Genomic DNA, 22,574 nt, shown 5'->3' on the forward strand with positions numbered 1-22,574 from the left:
CTGATAGTTATAATAATACGAGGGACGTACTCTATTGTTTTACACTTTATTTTTGGTACGTCTGGGTATGGTTCACATTTCACCTTTGAAGGTAGTGACGTGTAACTAGTGTCTTGTTCCACCATTTGGTAACGGCACACGAACAGAGGCCAACAAATGCACTTGTCATAGCCATTTCATAACAATACTGTCAGCGTAGGAGCAGACAAAATGGAAAGCAACCGTCAGGGACAGCACTATACGACTTGGTTCCTATGGAATGAAGGTGTGACCACTGCAGAAATTCACCGGCGCTTGGTGGCAGTCTGTGGAGAACATGCACCATCAGAGAAGAGAGTTTACAACTGGGTGGACGGTTGGAAAACAGGGCGCACATCGGTGGACAAGGGAACCAGTTCTGGAAGGAATGTGACAGTGTCAACACCAGCCAACATTGCCCAGGTAAAACAGGCCATCCAAGAAAAAATATGCATCACATTTACGAAAATGGAGGCAGCCACGGAATTACCGAAGGTGTCATCCACCTGGATGCCTAGAATCTTGTCTGCAAATTAAAAGCTGTGACGTGTGCAGAGGATTTTTGCAATGCCATGATCAAGATCCATCTGACTTCATGGCTAGGCTTGCGACTGGTGATGAGACATGGAAGCTCAGGGGCAGTCCACCACCAAAGAAGTAATGTTCGGGAACATGAAGGAATCTCTACGTAGTTGCCGTTTTGCGGATTTTGCAGAACTGGACACAGATGTCAAGGCATGGCTACGCAGCAGTCCGAAAGAATGGTTTCAGGAAGGTCTGGAGAGACTGACACATCGATGACAAAAGTGCACACAGTTACAAGGAGTTTATGTTGAGAAGGTAGACATAAGAACTGATGTGTAATGTATTTCATTTGGGTAGAAAACAAATAAAGTGTAAAACAATATAGTATGCCTTTCGTACTAATATCAACTTACCTTCAGCCTGAACAATACGGTTTCCAGCGTGATATGAATCACTACTTTCCGAGTTATCAGTTGACTGGTCGTAAGCTTCGTATGCATTTTCTCTTTTTAGGTCCTTTATATCTGGACCACATTTTACATCAGCCATATCTTCAGGAATGTCATGCAATAGACTCAGCAACTGATGGTTTAGGGGACATGTTTACTGTACTGTGACAAGCTGACAAATTGACAATAGCTGACGAATGATAACACTACCGGAGATGCAGCGGAAATAATGGTCGTACAATGCGTAATATATCCCAGTTCCACTATTGTGGTTTTGTACATTACTGTTGTTGATAGGATAATTATAAGTAGACGATTATATCTCAACGAGAGGTATGTGTTACAATACATTTTATTATGATAATTAATACAGCGGTCAAAATCACCGCTCCAGCGGTAGTAGGTATAGCCGTTACTAACGCCCCATCTATTGATGCAAAATTAATTATATTTAATATGGATTTTCCTGGGCACTAATCAGGAAAAGTTACTGCAGCTCAATATCCTACAATAAAAACTGTAGTCAAAATTGAGTTTGGAAAATGTGCAGCGGTCATTTTTACCGCTCCACCGGTTCTAGTGTTAAAGTGCGGTTAGGGGCTGCAAGAGACAGCAAGTATAGTGAATGTTCCTCCCAAAAGTTGACCTGCAACTTGTATTATGTTATTTTTATATCCTAATACTCCAAGCTAATACTTGCATTGTAACTGATAAACAGGAACATGATACTGGAAAGTAACCATCTGTCCCATCCCTAGCACACACGCACATAGACATAGACCGACCAGGAACAGGTATTGTATAGGCTGGGAACTGCCCGCTGCATGTCAAGCCTCCCAATAGCTCACTTGGCAGGGGGGTGGTTAGAGATGAGACAGTTGACTGTGTTCGAGGGTATGAAGGTTCAAATCCCACCTAAGTAACTTTTTTTTTATCACCGCCAATTGCCGGGGATGTGGCAAGGTTGCATACGTAATAATTTCCACACACTAGTTTGTTTATTTGGCCCTGAAAAGGGCCATTGGGATCATAGCGTCGCATATGTTATGGAGCTAGGTTGGAACAGGCCAGGAAACATGCAAAAGGATTTCAGTAACCTACATCATTTAACGCAGCATCTGTTTGAACTGACAACCTGTGGTCGATACAGAGGTGTGCACAATCTTGTAAGGACCATCTGACACATTGCAACATCTCTGGTGTAACAGATCGGCATGCCTCAGTGATGAGCTTTCTAAGGTGACCGGGGATGGCTGGCTCCTGTGCATACACCGGTTGTTTTACATGGCCCCACAGGAAAACATATCCGGTGATCTGGCGGGTCAGAGGACAGGTTGACCAACAGGCAGGACATTTTGGAGTGTGGAAAGATGGTTGTAAGCTATTGCATCCCTGGGAAGTACATGGCCTGTTCAAGATCATTGCATGACATCTGCGATGTTGAAACTGCATCCTGCAGCGGTGAAGGAGTGGCACATGTTCCAACAATGGTGGTAGTTCATCTTGAAGAAACCATTCATAGCCTTCCCCGATCAGATGGCCCTGAAAGAAATGGGGACCAAAGCGGTGATCACCCACGATGCCAGACCATATGTTCATGCCCTACTGTACCTAAATAAGCTGCCGGTCTTAACCAATTGGAATTATTCACACTCTAGTAGTGTGTAGTATGACGATTAACACACCAATGTTGTAGAACCATGTTTTGTCCGTAAATAGATGGAAGCTAAAAAGGTAGGATGAATGTCCACATGCTGAAGGGTCCATTGACAGAATGCCATCTGGGCTTTGAAATCATGACCATGGAGCTACTGGTGTTAGTGAAAATGGTACAGGTGAAATCGCTGTGTATGCAATATCTGCATAACAGACGCGCGGCTGATGTTAGTCTCCTGTGCAATGGCCCGTGTGCTAGAGTGAGGGTTATGCCGGATAGCATCCTACACAACAGGACAGGTCCTCTCCTTCCTGTCCATTTATCAGGATACGTCGCAGACGTCATGCGATGAACTTGAACAGGCCATGTCCTTCCCAGGGATGCAATAGCCTACAACCATCTTTCCACACTCCAAAATGTCATGTCTGTTAGTTTGTTGTCTATCCAGATAGCGTTCTTGATACAGGCGTTATGCCTGATATGCATTCTGCCTAGCTTCTCGATAGAGAAATAACATATCCACATACCTCACGAGGCAGTGAATAAGCTTTAAGTTGTGTTGTGACATATCTTGAAAGAAGAAAGTTCACAGAGCTACATATTTTCCTGCCTAAGCTAAGCTAATTTTTAATACCCATAATGAGAATAACAAACATGTGAATACCGGAGTTCGAAACTTGAATGCCAGATGTGCAATTCTTCCTATACAGGACAAACTGGGAGAAGTTTCATTACGAGATATGCAGAGCATTATAACGCCAACAAATATAAGCGGTTCTTGGTGATGAGCGAACACCATAAGAATCATAATCATCATCATTATTGCACAGTTCCAGTTTCCTGGATACTGTTAATGACCCTCTTCCACTTCTTTCTGTCCATATACAACTTGTCATGAAGAACATCATCCACTGGTAACTAGATCAACGTTGATCATGTCCATCCATCAGGTTTTAGGTCTTCCTGCAGGTCTTTTCCCCTCCACCTGTCTTTCCAAACTTATTCTGACTGTTCTTGTAGGCTCCATCCTCATCACATGCCCGGACCACCATAGTCTGGATGTGCCGATTCAGTTTAATAGGGATGTCTTTATTCCAGCTTCTTTCTTCACCTCCTCATTTCTTAACTTGTCCATCTTGGTCTTCTGGATGGTGGATCTAAGAAATTTCATCTCTGATACTTGCAGTCTTAATAAATCTCTTTTTGTGAGGGTGCACGCTTCAATACCATAGGTCAATATTGGTATGAAATAGCTGTTAAACATCATCAATTTGGCCGGTTTTGGAATCATGTCATCCCATAAAAGTGTTCTTACTTGTTGGTAGAATTCTGATCCCTTTTGCACTCTGTTTGTAATTTCCTTTCTGACCAAATTATCACTGGAGATTACACCTCCAAGGTAAGGAAAACTGTCCACACACTCCAGCTGGTGGTCTCCTAGTTTTACACTTGCTGGATGCCCTTCTCTATTGATTGCCATCACCACTGTCTTGGTCTCGCTGATGTTAAGGTTATATTCCTAGAACTTGGATTTCCATACGTTGAGTCTGGTCTGTACTTCCTCTTCTGTTTCACCCCAAATCATGATTTCATCAGCAAAGGCCACTGCATTCAGTTCACCTAACTTTTCCTTGACGTTCATTATGTTCTCAATAACAGTGATGAATAGTAGTGAAGACAGTGAGTGCACTTCCTTGTTGAACTCCACTCTTGGTCTCAAACCCACCAACTATAGAGGAATAACACTGCTGTCTCATGGGCTCAAACCTTCACCAATTTGTACACAGCTAGTACAGTCTTTGTACAACATATGAATTTTCCTTACCAGTCCTTCAGGCACATTTCTTTTCTTCAGGCACTCCCAGATCTTATCTATTATAACACTACCATAGGCCTTTTCTATATCCAAGAATGCAATGATCAGGTTCTTGCCTTTCTCCCAATACTTTCTCATCAGTATGCGGGTGCTAAAAATTAGATCCATTGTTGATCTGTTACTTCTGAATCCATATTGATCCTCCTCTAACTGTGGTTCAATGACGGTTCTCAATCTCCTTTCTATGATCTTCTCTAGAATTTTTAGCCCATGAGACAGCAGTGTTATTCCTCTATAGTTGGTGGGTTTCCACCTGCTGCCTTTCTTAAACAGGGGAATTATAACGCCCTTGTTCCAATCTGCTGGTATTTTGTTGTCTGTCCATATGGCATTTAGTACTCTGTGTAGCCATTGTATACCCTGGATGCATGCTGCCTTTATCATGTCCGCATTCACTTCATCTGCACCTGAAGATTTTCCTTGAGGCATAGATTTTAAGGCTGTCTCAGTTTCTGTCCAGGTGATGGGAGGTTCCTCAATGAAGGCTTGGATTTCCGGTTCTGTATTTTGTTCTTGAACTGGTATATTCAGTAGGTGTCGAAATGATTCTTCAGGACTTCTCTCTCTTTCTTTTTCTGCTTTATGTCGCACGACACAGACAGGTCTTATTGCAACGATGGGACAGGAAAGGCCTAGGAATGGGAAGGAAACGGCCATGGCCTTAATTAAGGTACAGCCCCAGCATTTGAATGGTGTGAAAATGGGAAACCACGACAAACCATCTTCAGGGCTTTATGGTATTCATTGGTTTCCTTTTACCTCTGATACCACTATACAGTAGTTTCTTATTGCCTCTGCTGTCTTCCTCCAGTTTCTGAGTGAATATATTCTATGCCTTGGTCTTTTCTTCAGTAACTGTTCTTTTAACATCCAGTTTCTTGTTTTGATATAATTGTTTGAGATTTCTGATCTTTGCCTTGTCTCTAGTAAGATTTGGTTTATTTTTCTCCTGATCCCTTTCTTTCGGCAAGAGATTTCTTTCCCTGATTGCTGTTCTCACTCTTTCATTCCACCACAGTGTTTCCTTCTCCCTTGTTTTCATGCTTGTCTTTCCACAAACTTCACTAGCTTCCTTAACCAATGTGTCCCTTAGTCTGTTCCATTCAGCCTCTCCCTTTTTTCTTTCATCTCTTGGTAATAGGGTTTTTATCCAGTTCTGATATTCAGTTCTCTTATCTGTTTTCTGGAGTTCCCATACTTGGATTTCTGGCATTTTCCTGTTCTGTACTTTTGGCACATATTAATTTCTCAGGTCCTCTACTAATACATGGTGATCACTGTTAAGGCTCTCGCTGGGTATTACTCTGACATCTGTTACCATTCTGCTCCTTTCTTCATCTGAGATGACAATCAATTGCAGTATTTTGTAGTCCATCCCAACTGTATCGTGTTATCTTATTGCTCTGCCTCTTTTTGAACCAACTATTTTTCACCACCAACCCATTCCTCATACAGAAGTCAAGGAGATGTTCACCTTCTATATTTCTTCCACCATATCCACGAGGTCCCATTATGTTCTCATATCCTGCTGGCTGCTCTATTAACTCTTCATTTATTCTCCTTCTTCCCCATCATCACTGATGTTTTCCTCTTCTCTATCATCCTCATTATTTCCTCTGTGTACCTTGTAAAAATACTGCTGCCATCTTTCGAGCACTTTGCTTTTGTCACTGATGAGGTTTCCATCCTCGTCCTTAAAGAAAACAGCTCTTGGTTGAAATCCTCTCTTAAGATCTTTTGTTCTCTCATGAAACTTTCGTACCACATTTCTATCCTTCATTTCATCCAGTTCTTCGATTCTCTTTCTCTCAAAAGCTCTCTTTTTGGATCTACATATCTCATTGGCTCTTCTCCGCTTCTCTCTGTACTCTTCCACTGCTTGCCTTGTCCTCCTTTGAAGCATTCTTTTCCTAGCTTCATTCCTCTCTTGAATTAGTGTTAAGCATTCTCATTCTGCTCTCTCTACACATTCTTTCTTCCCCAAAGAATCATCTGCAACTTCACTGGTAGTTGTTCTCAGTATCTCCCATTTACTTTCCTTTTCTCCTTCTCCCCCCCCCCCCCATAACTCCTTTCTTATTTCCAAAGATTCTGCTATTTTCTTCTTGCATTTCTCTTGCAATTCCTCATTTTTTAGACCCCTCTACATTATGCTTTGTCTTTCTTCTTACTTTTTTTGTCCTTGCCAAGTCTATTTTTTGTATTTTATTCTTACAAGATAATGGTCTGAATCAGCATCAGCACCTCTACAACTTCTAAAATCCGTGATGTCTGATGCATGCCACCTGTCTATGATAACATGGTCTATTTGATTTCTTGTTACACCATCTGGTGATATTCATGTCTCCTTTATGTTTTTCCGCAGGTGCCAAGTTCTTTTGATTTATCATCTGCTTCCCACTCGCAAAGTCAGTAAGTCTCAAACCATTATCATTACTAACTTCGTGCAAGCTTTCTTTCCCTACTATGTGTTTATACACCTCTTCTCTTCCAATCTTTGCACTAAGATCTCCAAGGATCATTATCACGACATGTCTTTGAACTTTGTTAATTTCATCCTCCAATTTGGTGTAAAATGCATCTTTTTCCTTTTCTTCTGCCTCTTCTGTAGGGGCATACACACAAAACATTGTGAAATTGAAGAATTTTGCTCAAAGTCTCAAAGAGCACATCCTATCATTGACTGCAGTAAAGTTGATCACGCTTTGCTTTACAGACTTTGTATGAGGAATCCTGTGCCTTTACTGCCTTCTCCTCCACTGTACATCAGGATACATTGACCAGACATTATCACCCCTTACCCCTTCCATCTTAATTCCTGCAATGCTGATATTTTCACTCCATGCTTATCGAGTTCATTCCTTAATTCCTTCAACTTGCCAGGTCTCTTTAATGCCCTTATATTCCATGTTGCTACTATGATATTTTTCCTTCTCTTAAGCCATTTTTCTCACCGGGTCGTCATCAAGTTATCCGCTTTTCCTGTAGTATGTCTTGAGGTATCCATAACATTTGTCTTTTTGTGAGGTAGGAGAGTTAACCCTACGCCCAACCCCCAACCTGGGAGACCAGGGTATCACTCTTAGTCTGGATCATCACCTTAGACCTGCCCGGCTTGGGTGCCCCTACCACGAGCATGTGCTCCTGCCGGCATAGCTCTAAGGATCATTTGAACGCGCAAACCTCCAAACACCCGGCAAAATGTATTTTGCCTTCGTCAAGGTGGTGATACCTTCGGGAGGACTCATTGCATTCACTAATGCTATATTTGTTAGGGAATATTCATTTTAATATTCATGAACTGAGGTGCACTCACTATAAGTAACAAAAAACCAACCTGATGAAAGTTCTTAATAATTTTGAGTGGAGATTCACCTCTGAATTTAAGTCCAGTTGACCAAATGTTCAGTGCAGAATTATGTTCAGGGTTTTTCATGTATAATTTGTTTTCTTTACCACCAAGATTAAATTTATTTCAGCAATTATGCCAATTTTCATATGCCGTAGAATGAACATTTCTTCTTTTCTGCACTCTTGTATGCCTGTAAGCTAGCTCAGTTTATTTTAGGCCTGAACGTTCCAGATGAGATGGCATCTGACCCCTGCCCAAAAAAGGTTCCATACAGTACAATTACTGTTAAGCTTGTAGAACTAGAGAATTGAGTTGAACAGCTGCATTAATTAGTTTGATTATGAACATTTATTTTTATTTAGCAGCATTTATTATTATTATTATTATTATTATTATTATTATTGCTTGCCAATGGATGGGAAGGGGAACATGTTAGTAGTTTCATGGCATGGTCCCAGGAGAAACAATCATTGCACTTAACCCTAAAGCATAATACTCAATTGGCTATTTCCTTAAAATCTGAGCCTATCTCAAGAACACTGTGCACGAGAGGCAGTTCAAAAATTCTATACACACATCTATCAATGGATAACATACTAACCCGACAAGCAGGACAAGCCCCAACTATGATGATCTCCTGTGGTTGGACGGTAATTGTCGTAGCTCCATATGTAGGAGCATATCCACCTGGCAGAGGAGCAGTAGGTCCAGGATATGGCTGATATCCTGGTGGCATCTGGCCAACACCAGGTCCTTGAGGTACAAAGCCTGGACAAAAAAAAAGGGAACAAGAACAAAATTTATGTCCAGTAATTTCTACAAGGAAAATTTCTGAACATATCGCTAGGTTGGCATAATCATAATAATTAAAGATAGGTTTATCAGCATCTTAATGAAAACCCAACAGAGTCAGTGCTTTCTGCATGAAATGAAGGCAAGTTACAGAAGTTCACTGACTGTAAAATGCCTATGTACCTCAAGTCTAAAAGTTACAAGACTGTGGTGAGATACGCGCTGCTGTACAGGACAGAATGTTGGTCCATTACTAGAAAACAAGAACAGAAGGTCCATGAAGCAGAAATGTGGATGCTACATTGGTCACTAGGTCATACCAGGCTTGATCACACAAGAAACAAAGAAATAAGAGAAAAATTTAGAGTAACCCTCTTACTGGACAAAATATGAAAAAAAAAATGTCTAATTTTATGGGGGATGTTAACAAAGAGGATACGATCAGAGTCGGGATGACAGCTGACGATACTGAAGATCGTGTGAAGTTAAATGCAGTACAGCAGGCTTGTTATGCAGGATGAATGCTAAGACAAAGATGAAGATAGGTTTATCATAAAATTACGGTAAATCTACCAGTTTAGAAAAGTGTGGTCATATAGTCTACAGATCCATCTCCAGTGAGATACACAGACCATTTCTGAATTAGACAAACTTTGGGATCAAACAGAGAAATATTTTCAGAACATATTTGTTCAGGATGCTGTCTGGTCAGGATTAATTGCTACAGGGTGGAGTCGACTATACAGCCAGCGACTCAATGTCAAATGTTGGGCGGCTTTAAATAACCCAACTCTACAGAGGCCAATGGCTTCAGGTGGAGGAGCTCTTTCAGGAGGATGCTGGTTCTCCATGGGAGGAAATGCCACTGAAATCCAGCATGCAGTGCCTTTACACGATGTTAGGGGTGGCCTCATTGAAACCTGACAGTTAGGTATAAAATGACTTTGGATGCAGCAAGCCCACCATAATAATAGCCCCATATGAAACATCAAATTAGGTCAGGAAGTGGTGGAGTAAAAAATTCATTGTTCGACCCAGGAGCTCTCTGGACAAAGAGAACAGAATAATAATAAGAAGAATTTGTTAAGGAATCCTTACGTGGCTGCATTTCATTTCAACGCAATTACGTAGGCCTATTTTGTCAGTAATGAGATGAACATACATGAAGGGACTTAGGTGACAGTTTAATGGAAAATTACGATTAACATTTTAAGCACTCATTTCATCCAAAAATATTGAACAAATGTGACAAATAAAACAAATTTACGTCAGGGCAAAAGCAGAATGCACACAGACAATTGTGAACAAATTGGCTGTCTCAAAGAATGCTATCCTCATCATTAGGCTTGACTTCTAGATCAAATTGACTTCTGAACAAAATGTGCACCAAAGTGCCATACCCCATCCCATTCCCTCAAATATGTCAGGCATGTCAACGGTTGCACCAGCAGTGATTTTACATGTGCAACAAGATCTCCTTTAAACTAGTGGCTTCATATGGCTCTACAAAAGGAAATCAAGTGAGTTAAGGTCATGTGAGCATGCCAGCCAGGAACTGTAGCTGTAAGATGACGACAGCAAAACAAAGCACTTCTCAGATCACAAGTTTCTTGTTTCTTATTAGAGATGTATAGAACTTAAGTTAGTTCATAGGAACTATCAACCAAGGAAATCTGTATATAGCTTGCAAGATGATAACTTTTCACTGTTGGTATCTAGCTCGGCATACAGAGTTAGACATTGGTTAGTTGTGTATTAGTTTTATCACCACTGGTTTAGGAGTATTGTTCCGTAATTGGTAATGATATCTATATTGAATTCTGGGAGTGATGCCAGACTGTATACTCATGATGTTCCTTGGTCTGTATATACAGTTCGCGAAGTAGTTCTCAGGAGATGAGTAAACACTTCACAGTTCGTGGGAGCGAAGTAGTTACAAGTAACAACTCTCATTATTGTTCCGTATTGAAGATGACGTTAGGCATAAAATCTCAAGGATAATTTAATAATATCACCTATTCAATACTTTCCACGTTTAATGTGGTTTGAACCTACATGAATTTATGTAGAGTTATCAGGTACATGTTTCACCCATTATTTGGGCATCTTCAGCCTGTAGACAACCTTTAGGTCAAAGTTTGGGACCTTTTTAACCATATATAGTATAATATATGAACATGAACAAAACATAACTGAGTATGTTACAGTTATGTTTTGCTCATTTCTGAATTAGACAAACTGGCATGTTAGTCTTAAGAGATTATTAACGTTCATATATTATAATATATATGGTTTAAAAGGTCCCAAACCTTGACCTAAAGGTTGTCTACAGGCTGGAGATGCCAAAATAATGGGTGAAACATGTACCTGATAAGTCTACATAAATTCATATAAATTCAAACCACATTAAACGTGGAAAGTATTGAATAGGTGGTTTTATTAAATTATCCTTGAGATTTTATGCCGAGTGAAGTAGTTCTCGAGAATTAGTTAATTCGCGAACTACCCATCACTACATATAAATTTCAGCCAATGGCAGTGGTTAATGATGTCAGTGGTAGGCCTATGGAAAATGTCACTTGATTCAGGTTATATTTCTGTGCGAGGACTGGTGGGTCTTTCCTCCCAGCAATTAATACATCACTCTTCCAGAAGTCATATGAGGTAAGATTTATAAGCTTCACTTTCCCAAATAGTGTGATCAATTATAACATTAGTAGTGTGCCCATGAAATTCACTAAAATTTTCAAATAACTTATCACTTTAATTTCACCCTGTATATTCATCTCTTTAATGACAATATTGTGCTTCACTGAAATTAAACTTCACTGTCTATGCCTTCCTCGACACACCATTGATGTAATTACAACCTGTGACCAAGTTCGGTGAATAGTCCTGTACTATCAACATAGATGAACAATGCACGACAGTGACCTTACTGTCCTTCGAAATAGTCCCATCCCATAACTATGTACTGCTGAGATTGGCGATACATGTCCTGAAAACTTTGCAAGAAGGCTTCCTTTGGGATGGTGTTCAAAAGCCTCGTCACGTTTTGTTGGATGTCAGGAATACAAATACTTATAAAATCTGAAAGGCTCTACCTATTCAATACAAAAACAATTTTGTCTGATTGTATTACAACATAATCACTTTATTAGAAGTACTAGTTTCGATGTTTTTACAACACCATCATCAGCTGCGTTAAAGTAAAGAGAAACTTTAACGCAACTGATGATGGTTCTGTTTAAAGAAAATGAGATGATAATTCTGTTTGATAGTTGGTTCAAGTGCTCACAGATGATAACAGCTCATATGTCACTTGGTTCTACTTACAGTAAATAAAACATGGTGTATGTATCAGCTGTGTTAAAGTAAAAAGAAACTTTAACGCAGCTGATGATGGAGTTGTAAAAACATCGAAACTAGTACTGCTAATAAAGTTATTATGTTGTAATACAATCAAACAACATTGTTTTTATATTGAACCTTCCAGATTTTATAAGTATTTGTAAACTCAGTTCAATATGGATAAATTAAGACGAAATTTCTTATGTTAAATGTCAGGAATATTGTAAAATCTCTTTCCTTTCAAAGCAAGTTTGAGTCACGGGAATAGGAAGAAGTCTGGAGGATTGAGATCTGGCGAGTATGGGGGATGTTCAAGTTGCACCGCCCCCTTTTTTGCCATGAACTGTTTGACGATATTGGCTGTGTGTGGGCGAGCGTTGTCATGGACAAGAAACCATGAACCTTGTTGTGCATACTGGGGTCTACCCCGTTTCATGAAACGGGCCCAAATTTCAATGTACTGTGCAGCATTCAACGTCATTCCCTCCAGTAGAAATTCCTTATGAATAATTCCTTGACTATCGAAAAAGGTGATTAGCATCGTTTTGATGCGTGACTTTTCGGCTCTGACCTTTTTCCGACAAGGGGATCCCGGAGAACGCCATTCCATGCTTTGCCGTTTCGTTTCAGGGTCGTATCTGAGACACCAGGTTTCATCCTTGGTGACAACACAGTTCAAGAAATTTGGTGTCGCATCCGCCGTTTCGACAAAAATCCTGTGAAGCCTCTAAACGTGCCTGCTTCTGATCGTCAGTCAATTGATGTGGTACAAGACGAGAATACGATTTCCTCTTACCTAACTTCTGAGTAATGATTTGTCACACGGATTCAAGGTTAATCTGCAGTTCATCTGCTAGCATGCGCACAGTTAATCGCTGATCGTTCGTGATTGATGTCCTCACCTTCTCAATGTTTTTTTTCACTGATGGCGGTCGCCGGTCTTCCGCTACAGGGGTTATCAGAAACACTTTCGCAGCCTCCTAGAAAACGAGCAAACCACTCATACACACACTTCAAAGACAGTGCTTAATCTTCATAAACACGTACCAGCATCGCATGAGTTTCTTGTGTCTTGCCAAACTTAAAACAAAACTGTACATTGATCATTTGTTCATGTTCCTGTTCTCAGTTCAGAACCAACACACTAAACATGCACTGTGTCAAACAGGTCTTACGCGGCACACACACGATGCTCAACTGAACAACGTTGGGAGCAGGTGGTCAAAACCTGCTGCTACGCAAGTGCAGCGTTGTGTGTCGCCAGTGTTGCCGGATCGACTGTTCTGACTTCATTTAACGAACTTTATTGTCACAGGTTGAAGTATGTATAATGTATTCTGGTATGGACTAGAACAAATCTGTTACCTTCAACAACTTCTCTGTCTGATCTTGACCTTTGATATGACAGTTTTATTTGTAATTCTTTTTATGGAGCACCGATACATATAGGTCTTACGGCAGCAATGTGATAGGAAAGGGCTAGGAGTGGGAAGAAAGTGACTGTGGCATTAACTGGGTGGCTTTTATATAAAAGGAATCAAGTGCCATTTTTAACACTGCTGATATATACACACACGTGAATTCATAAAACATACACCATGTTTTATTTACTGTAAGTAAAACCAAGTGCCATATAAGCTGTTGTCATCTGCAAGCACTTGAACCAACTACCAAACAGAATTATCATCTCATTTTCTTTAAACAGAACCAAGTGATTTTTTTTTTTTTTTTTTTTTTTCTTTTGCTAGTTGCTTCACGTCGCACCAACACAGATAGGTCTTATGGCGACAATGGGACAGGAAAGACCTAGGAATGGGAAGGAAGTAGCCGTGGCGTTAATTAAGGTACAGCCCCAGCACTTGCCTGGTGTGAAAATGGGAAACCACGGAAAACCATCTTCACGGCTGCCGACAATGGGGTTCGAACCCACTATCTCCCAGATGCAAGCTCACAGCAGCCAAGTGATTTTTGTTTATGGAAAATGTCTGTGACCACATAGGTTTGAACTTAGTGAAATATATCAGTACCGGTAAGGATGTCCACGGCTAGATAAATGACAGAACTGGCGTGTATATTTGTGATAGACTGAAGGTGAATGAACAAGGGAGAAATGAAGAAACCAGTCCAGAGATAGAGACAAGATTATTACAAAACAGAAAGAGAGATAAATTAGGGGTTAGTTCAAATGGCTGCAACCCCAACAAAACAACTGGTCGGTTTAAGTAAAATGTATGACTTCTTTTCCAGCAGACACATCTAGGCACAACTGCACTGTTGTTTGTTTCTTTCTCCCAGAATTATTGCGGTCGACATGATTGTTTGGTGCACAAGGCTCATGGACTGCGATGAAGCAAAGGGCCCCAGTTTAGGACTGCAAAGTGGCTGTCATTCTGCACGGTGATAGTGACAAAAAGCTGAATTAAATTCAATCACTACTGATCTGCATTTAGGGCAGTCACCCAAGAGGCAGATTCTCTATTTGTTGTTTTCCTCGCCTTTTCTTAAATGATTGCAAAGAAATTGGAAATTTATTGAACATCTCCCTTGGTAAGTTATTCCAATACCTAACTCCCCTTCCCATAAATGAATATTTTCCCAACTTGTCATCTTGAATTCCAACTTTATCTTCATATTGTGATCTTTCCTATTTTTAAAGACACCACTCAAACTTATTTGTCTACTAATATCATTCCACGCCATCTCTCCACTAACAGCTTGGAACATACCACTTATGATAAAGATGTTGATTCCCATAGGCAACCTGAAATATTTGTTCTGAATATTGGTAGGTGTGTTATTTTCCAAATAATGAGCCCAAATTAGCACAGTGGGACGAAACGCTGGCAACGAGGAATGAGTTAGCTAGAAAATTTATAATGGCCAATAATGGACCAACTATACTGGTATTACATACCACTTAATCGAACAGCTCGTCTCCTTTCTCCCAAGTCTTCCCAGCCCAAACGTTGCAACATTTTTGTAACGCTCTCTTTTGTTGGAAATCACACAGAACAAATCGAGCTGCTTTTCTTTTGATTTTTTTCTAGTTCTTGAATCAAGTAATCCTGGTGATGGCCCCATACTCTAGTTGGGGGTCTTACCAGAGAATTATATGCCCTCTCCTTTACATCTTTACTACAACCCCTAAATACCCTCACAACCATGTGCAGAGATCTGTACCCTTTATTTTCAATCACATTTATATGATTACCTAAATGAAGACCTTTCCTTATACTGTATTACCACCTAGGTACTTACAATGATCCCCAAAAGGAACTTTCACCCCATCAATGCAGTAATTAAAACAGAGGACTTTTCCTATTTGTGAAACTCACAACCTGGCTTTTAACCCCGTTTATCATCATATCACTGCTTACTGTCCATCTCACAACATTATCAAGGTCATTTTGCAGTTGCTCACAATCTTGTAATTTATTACTCTATACAGAATAACATTATACGCAAAAAGCCTTATCTCCGATTCCACTTCTTTACTCATATCATTTATATATATATAAGAAAACATGAAGGTCCAATAATACTGACTTGAGGAATTCCCCTCTTTATTATTGCAGGGTCAGAAAAAGCTTTGCCTACTCTAATTATCTGAGATATATTTTCTAGAAATATATCCACCCATTCAGTCACTTTTGCCTAGTTCAGTTGCATTTTTTTTTTTTTTTTTTTTTTTTTTTTTTGCCAGTAGTCTCCCATGATATACCCTATCAAATGCCTTAGATAGGTCAATCGCGATACAGTACATTTGACCTCCTGAATCCAGGATGTCTGCCATCTTGCTGAAATACCACAAGTTGAGCTTCAGAGGAATAACCTTTCCTAAACCCGAACTGCCTTCTATCGAACCACTTATCTATTTTGCAAACATGTCTAATATAATCAGCAAGAATGCTTTTCCAAAGCTTACATGCAATGCATGTCAAACTGACTGGCCTGTAATTTTCAGCTTTATGTCTATCACCCTTTCTTTATACATAGGGGCTACTATAGCAACTCTCCATTCATTTGGTATAGCTTCTTCATGCAAACAGTAATCAAATAAGTACTTCAGATACAGTACTATATCCCAACCCATTGTCTTTAGTATATCCCCAGAAATCTTATCAATTCCAGCTGCTTTTCTAGTTTTCTACTTTTGTATCTTATTGTAAATGTCATAGTTATCATATGTAAATGTTAATACTTCTTTAGCATTAGTCTCCTCCTCTATCTGGACATTATCCTTGTAACCAACAATCTTTACATACTGCTGACTATACTTCTGCCTTTGAAGATCCTCACATACACACTCCCCTTGTTCATTAATGATTCCTGGAATGTTGTTTTTTGGAACCTGTTTCTGCCTGAAAGTACCTATACATACCCTTCCACTTTTCACTAAAATTTGTATGACTGCCAATTATGCTTGCCATCATGTTATCCTTAGCTGACTTTTTTGCTAGATTCAATTTCCTAGTAAGTTCCTTCAATTTCACCTTACTTCCAAAGCCATTTCTAACTATTTCTTTTCAACCTGCACCTCCTTCTTAGTCTCTTTACTTTATCATTCAGGCTAGTGACAAAGCCACTACTCTACGCAGGTTGGTACCAGAATGCATTTGACTTGACTGCTTGGAATGACGTCATATCTAATTGTGTCTCACTTAATGGAAATGCTACTGCGTGTTTCAGCAATGAAGAATGGCAGGTGCTAAATTACATATTTAACAAATCCTGGTAAGGAAATATTATAAACTACCGTACAAAAGAAGTGTGTAACATAACTATATAACATCATACTATACATACTTAAACTCAAATTCAATAATAATGGATCAAATCCCTTCAGAAACTTTATATAAGCAACACCATATACCACGTGGGCTCAAGAGGTGAAGATAAACAATTGCAAAACAAGATCAGTGTTGCCACCATTTGCACCCAACATTTTTGTAAGTAACATTTCTTGCATAGCATCCCAGAAGACATATCATAAGTCACAACAAATTAAGCAATGTATTTCTTTAGCAGGATTTGTGTTCTGAACTTGTATTATTTTAAACCAAAGACATTTTTAGCTTGTGGGGAGGAGGGACCTTTCACTATGAAAAATAAGCATTGTTAGGGCCTTACTGGAAGCACGAAGTTATACAAAACTGCATACAGCTGTAAGACTCTGTATTTCTCAACAAGGCAGGATTAATATCAAGAAAAGTAATGATGGTGGTTGCATATACCAGCAAATCTGTACTGGAAAATTTGGCAGGCAGCCAATGCTAACAGCAAGATCCAAAAAGAATCTCAATAATCTTGCAATAGCTAACCGGCAAGCAACCAGCAGGGAATTATCTATGATTAAGGAAAAGTGTGTGGTACAGATTTCTCCTGCAAGAGCTAGAAAACTACTCTGGCCTTGCAGGTTTGATTATAGTATTGTTTTTACATCCCACTAACTACTACAGTTTTTGGAGACATCCACAGAGCAAGAAAAGCCAAGATTACAACCACAGAAGCAGCTGAGAGGATCCAGTGGGCAAATTCCTTAAAAGATTGGAGTGTTGAATACAAGAAAAATGGGAGAATATTATTTAATACAGTTCTTGAGTAATTTCTGTAATCAAGGGTTATGAATTTCATGTTGTTGGTCCGTACTGAACTGAGAATAATATATGAATAGTAACACAGTAAGGTTTCCACCTATTCAGTACTAATATGTATTTACAATGTTATAAATTACATGGAACTAGTTTCGACCCGCCTAGGGGTCATCATCAGCCATATTAAAGCATACATAAGTATTTTGTCGACTCCTAAAAACATGTTATTTTTAACTGTAATAATCGTATGGATTTTATAATTTATAAAGTAAAGTTTGGTAATGAGATGAGAAATGTTAGTATGGTACAGGTGAGTAGTAAATAATAATACTACTCACCTGTACCATACTAACATTTCTCATCTCATTACCAAACTTTACTTTATAAATTATAAAATCCATACGATTATTACAGTTAAAAATAACATGTTTTTAGGAGTCGACAAAATACTTATGTATGCTTTAATATGGCTGATGATGACCCCTAGGCGGGTCGAAACTAGTTCCATGTAATTTATAACATTGTAAATACATATTAGTACTGAATAGGTGGAAACCTTACTGTGTTACTATTCATATATTAATTTCTGTAAACCCGCCTGGGGCCATGATCGTTAAGGCGTTGAAGTCTAAATGGTCTGACACTGTGGTTAGCCAGTTCGAGTCCCTTGGTAGAAAAATTTTCTCCATCAGAATATTGGCCAGCGGGAGAAGGAAGGTGGTGGTATACAATTTGTAATCACTGGGTTTCACTCTCTCCCTTCGTACCATTATATATCACGTCATTCATTTCATCTCAACTCCTCTGATGAGGTTGACGTCAGGAAGGGCATCCAGTCATAAAAACGTGCCACAACAGATTCATCTCACCACACACCTGACCCTGCAGAGAAATGGGACAAGGGTTGGACAAACAAACAAACTTGACTGTAAGATTTCCACAGTTCATCAATGCAGTAGCACCTCTTGTTTTTTTAATTGCAAGGTGAAAAATATTATCCAGCTTAACAGTTCAAAAAGACAACTTATCACTAAGTACAGTGTAACCAAGTGGCCTAAATACTTCGCTTTTGGTTCAGGTGTACTTTAGTAATGAATCTATCTTCTGCATCACGGAAGAATCTGCCCTGTATGTCCGGAGGAAGAAAAGCCAGGAATTCCACTAGGAACGTGTCCAACAAACTATGGCATCATGGCATAGAGTGCATTAAATGGCATGGAATTGGAAGGTTGTGATTTGTGGATGGTGCAATGAGGCATGAACAATATCTAAAAGACTGCTCCCTCAAATGAAGGTGGTGGTGGTGGTGGTGATTAATGTTTTACGAGGAAGTACAACTAGGCAACCATCCTCTATATAACACTAATCAGAGAGAAAAAAATGGAAGGGATCCGACACTTCAAAAAATGAAGGTATCGGCCAAAGACAGACAAGGGCCACAAAGGGCGTGGAAATGAAAGACACCGTAGGCCTCGAGTGCTCTTAATACCGTAGGGGTCAGAAAAGAACAAGAGCTGACCAAGGGATGTCGACCAGGATAGGTGAAAGTTAGGAGCCTGGCACAGGTAAGTGGAAGCAATGAAAAAGCTCAGCTGAGAGCCCCATAGTTGCCAACCCACGCTCCAAAGTTCAGAGCCCCTGAGGCCCCTATTAGTCTCCTCTTATGACAGGCAGGGGATACTGTGGGTGTTATTCTACTGCCCCCATGCACAGGGGTCTCAAATAAAGGAGTGGCATGGATCAAATCAGTAGATTTTCATGCAGCATGGGTCACATGCTGTACAGAAAAAATGTGACATCCTTTCTACACAAAATAATTTTAAAATGGCATTATAACAGCTCTGACATGAATCCGTTGGATAATCTGTGGGATGTAGTGAAACAGAAAATTTAAGAGAAAACTATTACCACTAAGGTAAGCCTACAGTTGGTTGAGACAATATGGCATCAGGATGAAAGAAGAGGACATCAGAGAGGTTCTGAGGAATCATTTTGATCGCCTATTGAACAGGACAGAAGCAGATCAATGAACAAAAGAACCAGCTGTTGAAACCTGCACAGAGGTACCTCCCAGAAACAGAAGCACAGTTTGGAGAGGAACAGTATGGCTTCAGGCCTAACAGGTCCACAACAGACCTAATATTCAGTGTCCGTATGTTAATGGAAAAATATTGGGGAAAAGGCAATGATCTGTTTATGGTTTTCCTTGACATTGAGAAGGCATATGACAGCATTGCAAGAGAGAAGATATGGGAATGCCTGAGAAAAAGGAATGTGCCAGAGGGACTGGTGAGGAAAGTTCAGATGCTGTAAGAGAACTGTACCAACTGTGTGCGACTGGGTGATGGACATTCATCCTAGTTCAAGACCGAAAGTGGAGTCCAGCAAGGCAGTGCACTATCCCCATTATTGTTTATCACCATCATGGATGACATGATGAAGAACAATTAAATTAGAAATTAGAATGAAGAACATCAAGAAAACCTCTGGTGAACTAAATGCAATGGCCTCTGCTGATGATGTTATGATCTGGGGAGAAACTGAGGAACAAGTACAGTCGAAACTCAATGAATGGAAGGTTAAGTTCCAGGAGTTCAATTTCAAGATGATGATGCTTGTTGTTTTAACGGGCCAACATCGAAGGTCATCAGCCCCAATCTCAAGATAAGTGAACTCAAAACAGTAGTGATGGCAATAAACAGAGAGGGACGACCAGCGAACATCATGCTAGGAAACCATCCACTAGAAAGTGTGGAAAGCTTTACATACCTTGGCAGTGTAATATCTCGAGCTACACTACTGTAGTCACAAAGGAGGTGGCAAATAGAGTGCAGAAGAGCCCTCACTTTTACCAGCAAGTACGAACACTCCTCTGGGATCCCAAAGTACCAACAAAATCAAAGCTGGTGATGTTCAATCAGTACTCCATACCAATCTTAACCTATGGTAATGAAACCTGCACCCTCACTAAGAAAGACTCATCAAAGTTGCAGGCATCCCAGATGAAGTTCCTTAGGTCCAAAATAAAAAAACCAAACTGGACAAGTTGAGGAATGATGTGGTTAGGAAGGAAGCTGGGATTGTTACATAATTGTTAGATCAGATCAGCATGTCCAAACTGAGATGGTTTGGGCATGTAATGAGGATGGAGCCAACAAAGACAGCATATGTTAACTTGGAGCGACATGTGGTAGGGAAATGGATGGTGGGAAGACCAAGAACCCACTGAATAGACATTGCAGATCGGGGAAGGACACTGGAGGACGTCATTAACAACAGAACATATCTCAATAAAACAGAATGGAAGAGGCTCGCCAACAGTACCCGGGAAACTGGAACTGTAAAATGATGATGAAGATGAAACCATCTAAGGACAGTGCAAGAAGCTGGAAAAAAGTATGCAAGATACAGTGAAAGGCATGCATAGGAACTATCAAAAATGAATATTAACTCATTTTGCAACTTTCATATTTCATTTTAAACCCAGGGTAAACATTTTTTTTGCTTTACCATAGTGATATGCACATCTCTCTAATATTTTTGACAGACCAAAAAGCTTCAAACAGCTTACATTAACTGAGTTGACACTGGCTTCTTTTTTAACAAAAGGAATATATTGCTAGATGATGCTTGTTGTTTTAAGGGCCTAACATCGAAGGTCATCGGCCTCAGGAATATATTAAAAGCCAACGATCTATTACTAAACTTTATTTGGTTCCTCTTAAATAAATATTTGAATTTATTTAAACATAACCAACAAGTCATTTTTAATGATCCAACTATGAGAGGAGAATTTTAATGGAATTTGTAACAGTGAAACAACTTAATACGTAGGCCTACCTAAAGTTATTGTAATATTTTTTCCCCAAGGAAAGTGGGTTTCTAATTTTTTTCATTTTTAAGATAATGTTAAACAGCTTTTTCTCAGTTTTCAATGAACGGACTTTGGTTTCTTTTATATGAAAGCCATCCAATTAAGGTACAGATGCAGCATTTGCCTGGTGTGAAGATGGGAAACCATCTTCATCATCACCACCACTATCTTCCAAATACAAGCTGACAGCTATGTGACCCAAACCCCATAGCCACTCCCTCGCTACCAGTCTTTGTGATTGATGATATGAAACTATAGCTTATAGGGACAGTCAATTGTTTTTGTAGGCCTAAGTTTCAGTGAGCTTGAAAAACTGATAAGTAATAAGTTAGCATCTTCTGGGTAAAACAGGAAAGCAATAGAAAACTGCCTCACTTCTTGTTTCCCTAGTATGTGTCTTCAGTGCCTCCCAAGCTTTCTAAGAAAAGTGATGGTGGAACTCATAGCGAGCCAATCAATCACTCCTTGGGCATTCTTCAACAACACAATATTCAGAAAAAGATATAAAAGCCAAGTTAGGAATGAATACATTTGAAGAAACTTTGATTATAAAGCTGTTCCTCTGGTAGGTTGATACACGAGAATGGAAGACACTGGTACATCGAGGAAAACAATGGACAACCAAAATAATAACTAGAAACAAAGGGTGTTCTCAGGGATGACAGAATCAACATTTAATGGTTTCATGGTAAACCAGGAATAGAAGGCACACTGCAAGTTACATACAGAATATTAAGGACGTGCTTATTTCAGCCGCAGAGGCTTACCAACCTGGATAATGAAAGAGGTAAGAGTACATATTAGTAAAAGAATCAAAAGCCGGTTTACTTATGATAATAATTGACATTCTTATTGTTCCAAGATTCGATCTTTAACAGAAAGTTAGGAGCAGGATTAGGTATAGAATTTCAGTCCCCATCATGAGGGACACCAATATAACAATTAGCCTTCATTGTCGTACATACTGACAAACACCGATCTATAAAAACATTAAAAAAGAAGATCGCAGTACGTAGTCCTACCATAGGCCCACGAGACCTAGCATGTATCACAAGGAATGCATCAATTGTGACAGCTCCACCCACT

At 39.6% G+C, this 22,574-nt stretch overlaps 1 protein-coding gene across 1 annotated transcript in view; it reads right to left on the reverse strand.

Annotated features, from left to right (window-relative positions):
• LOC136857104 (membrane protein BRI3) overlaps positions 1–22,574 on the reverse strand; it is a 45,548-nt gene that overhangs the window by 22,396 nt on the left and 578 nt on the right. Inside the window, exon 2 of the mRNA XM_067135502.2 lies at positions 8,479–8,645. Coding sequence (XP_066991603.1) covers positions 8,479–8,645 — 167 coding nt within the window. The remainder of the gene's footprint in view (positions 1–8,478; positions 8,646–22,574) is intronic.

The sequence above is a fragment of the Anabrus simplex genome, chromosome 1 (assembly GCF_040414725.1).
Source record: "Anabrus simplex isolate iqAnaSimp1 chromosome 1, ASM4041472v1, whole genome shotgun sequence".
Classification (NCBI taxonomy): domain Eukaryota; kingdom Metazoa; phylum Arthropoda; class Insecta; order Orthoptera; family Tettigoniidae; genus Anabrus; species Anabrus simplex.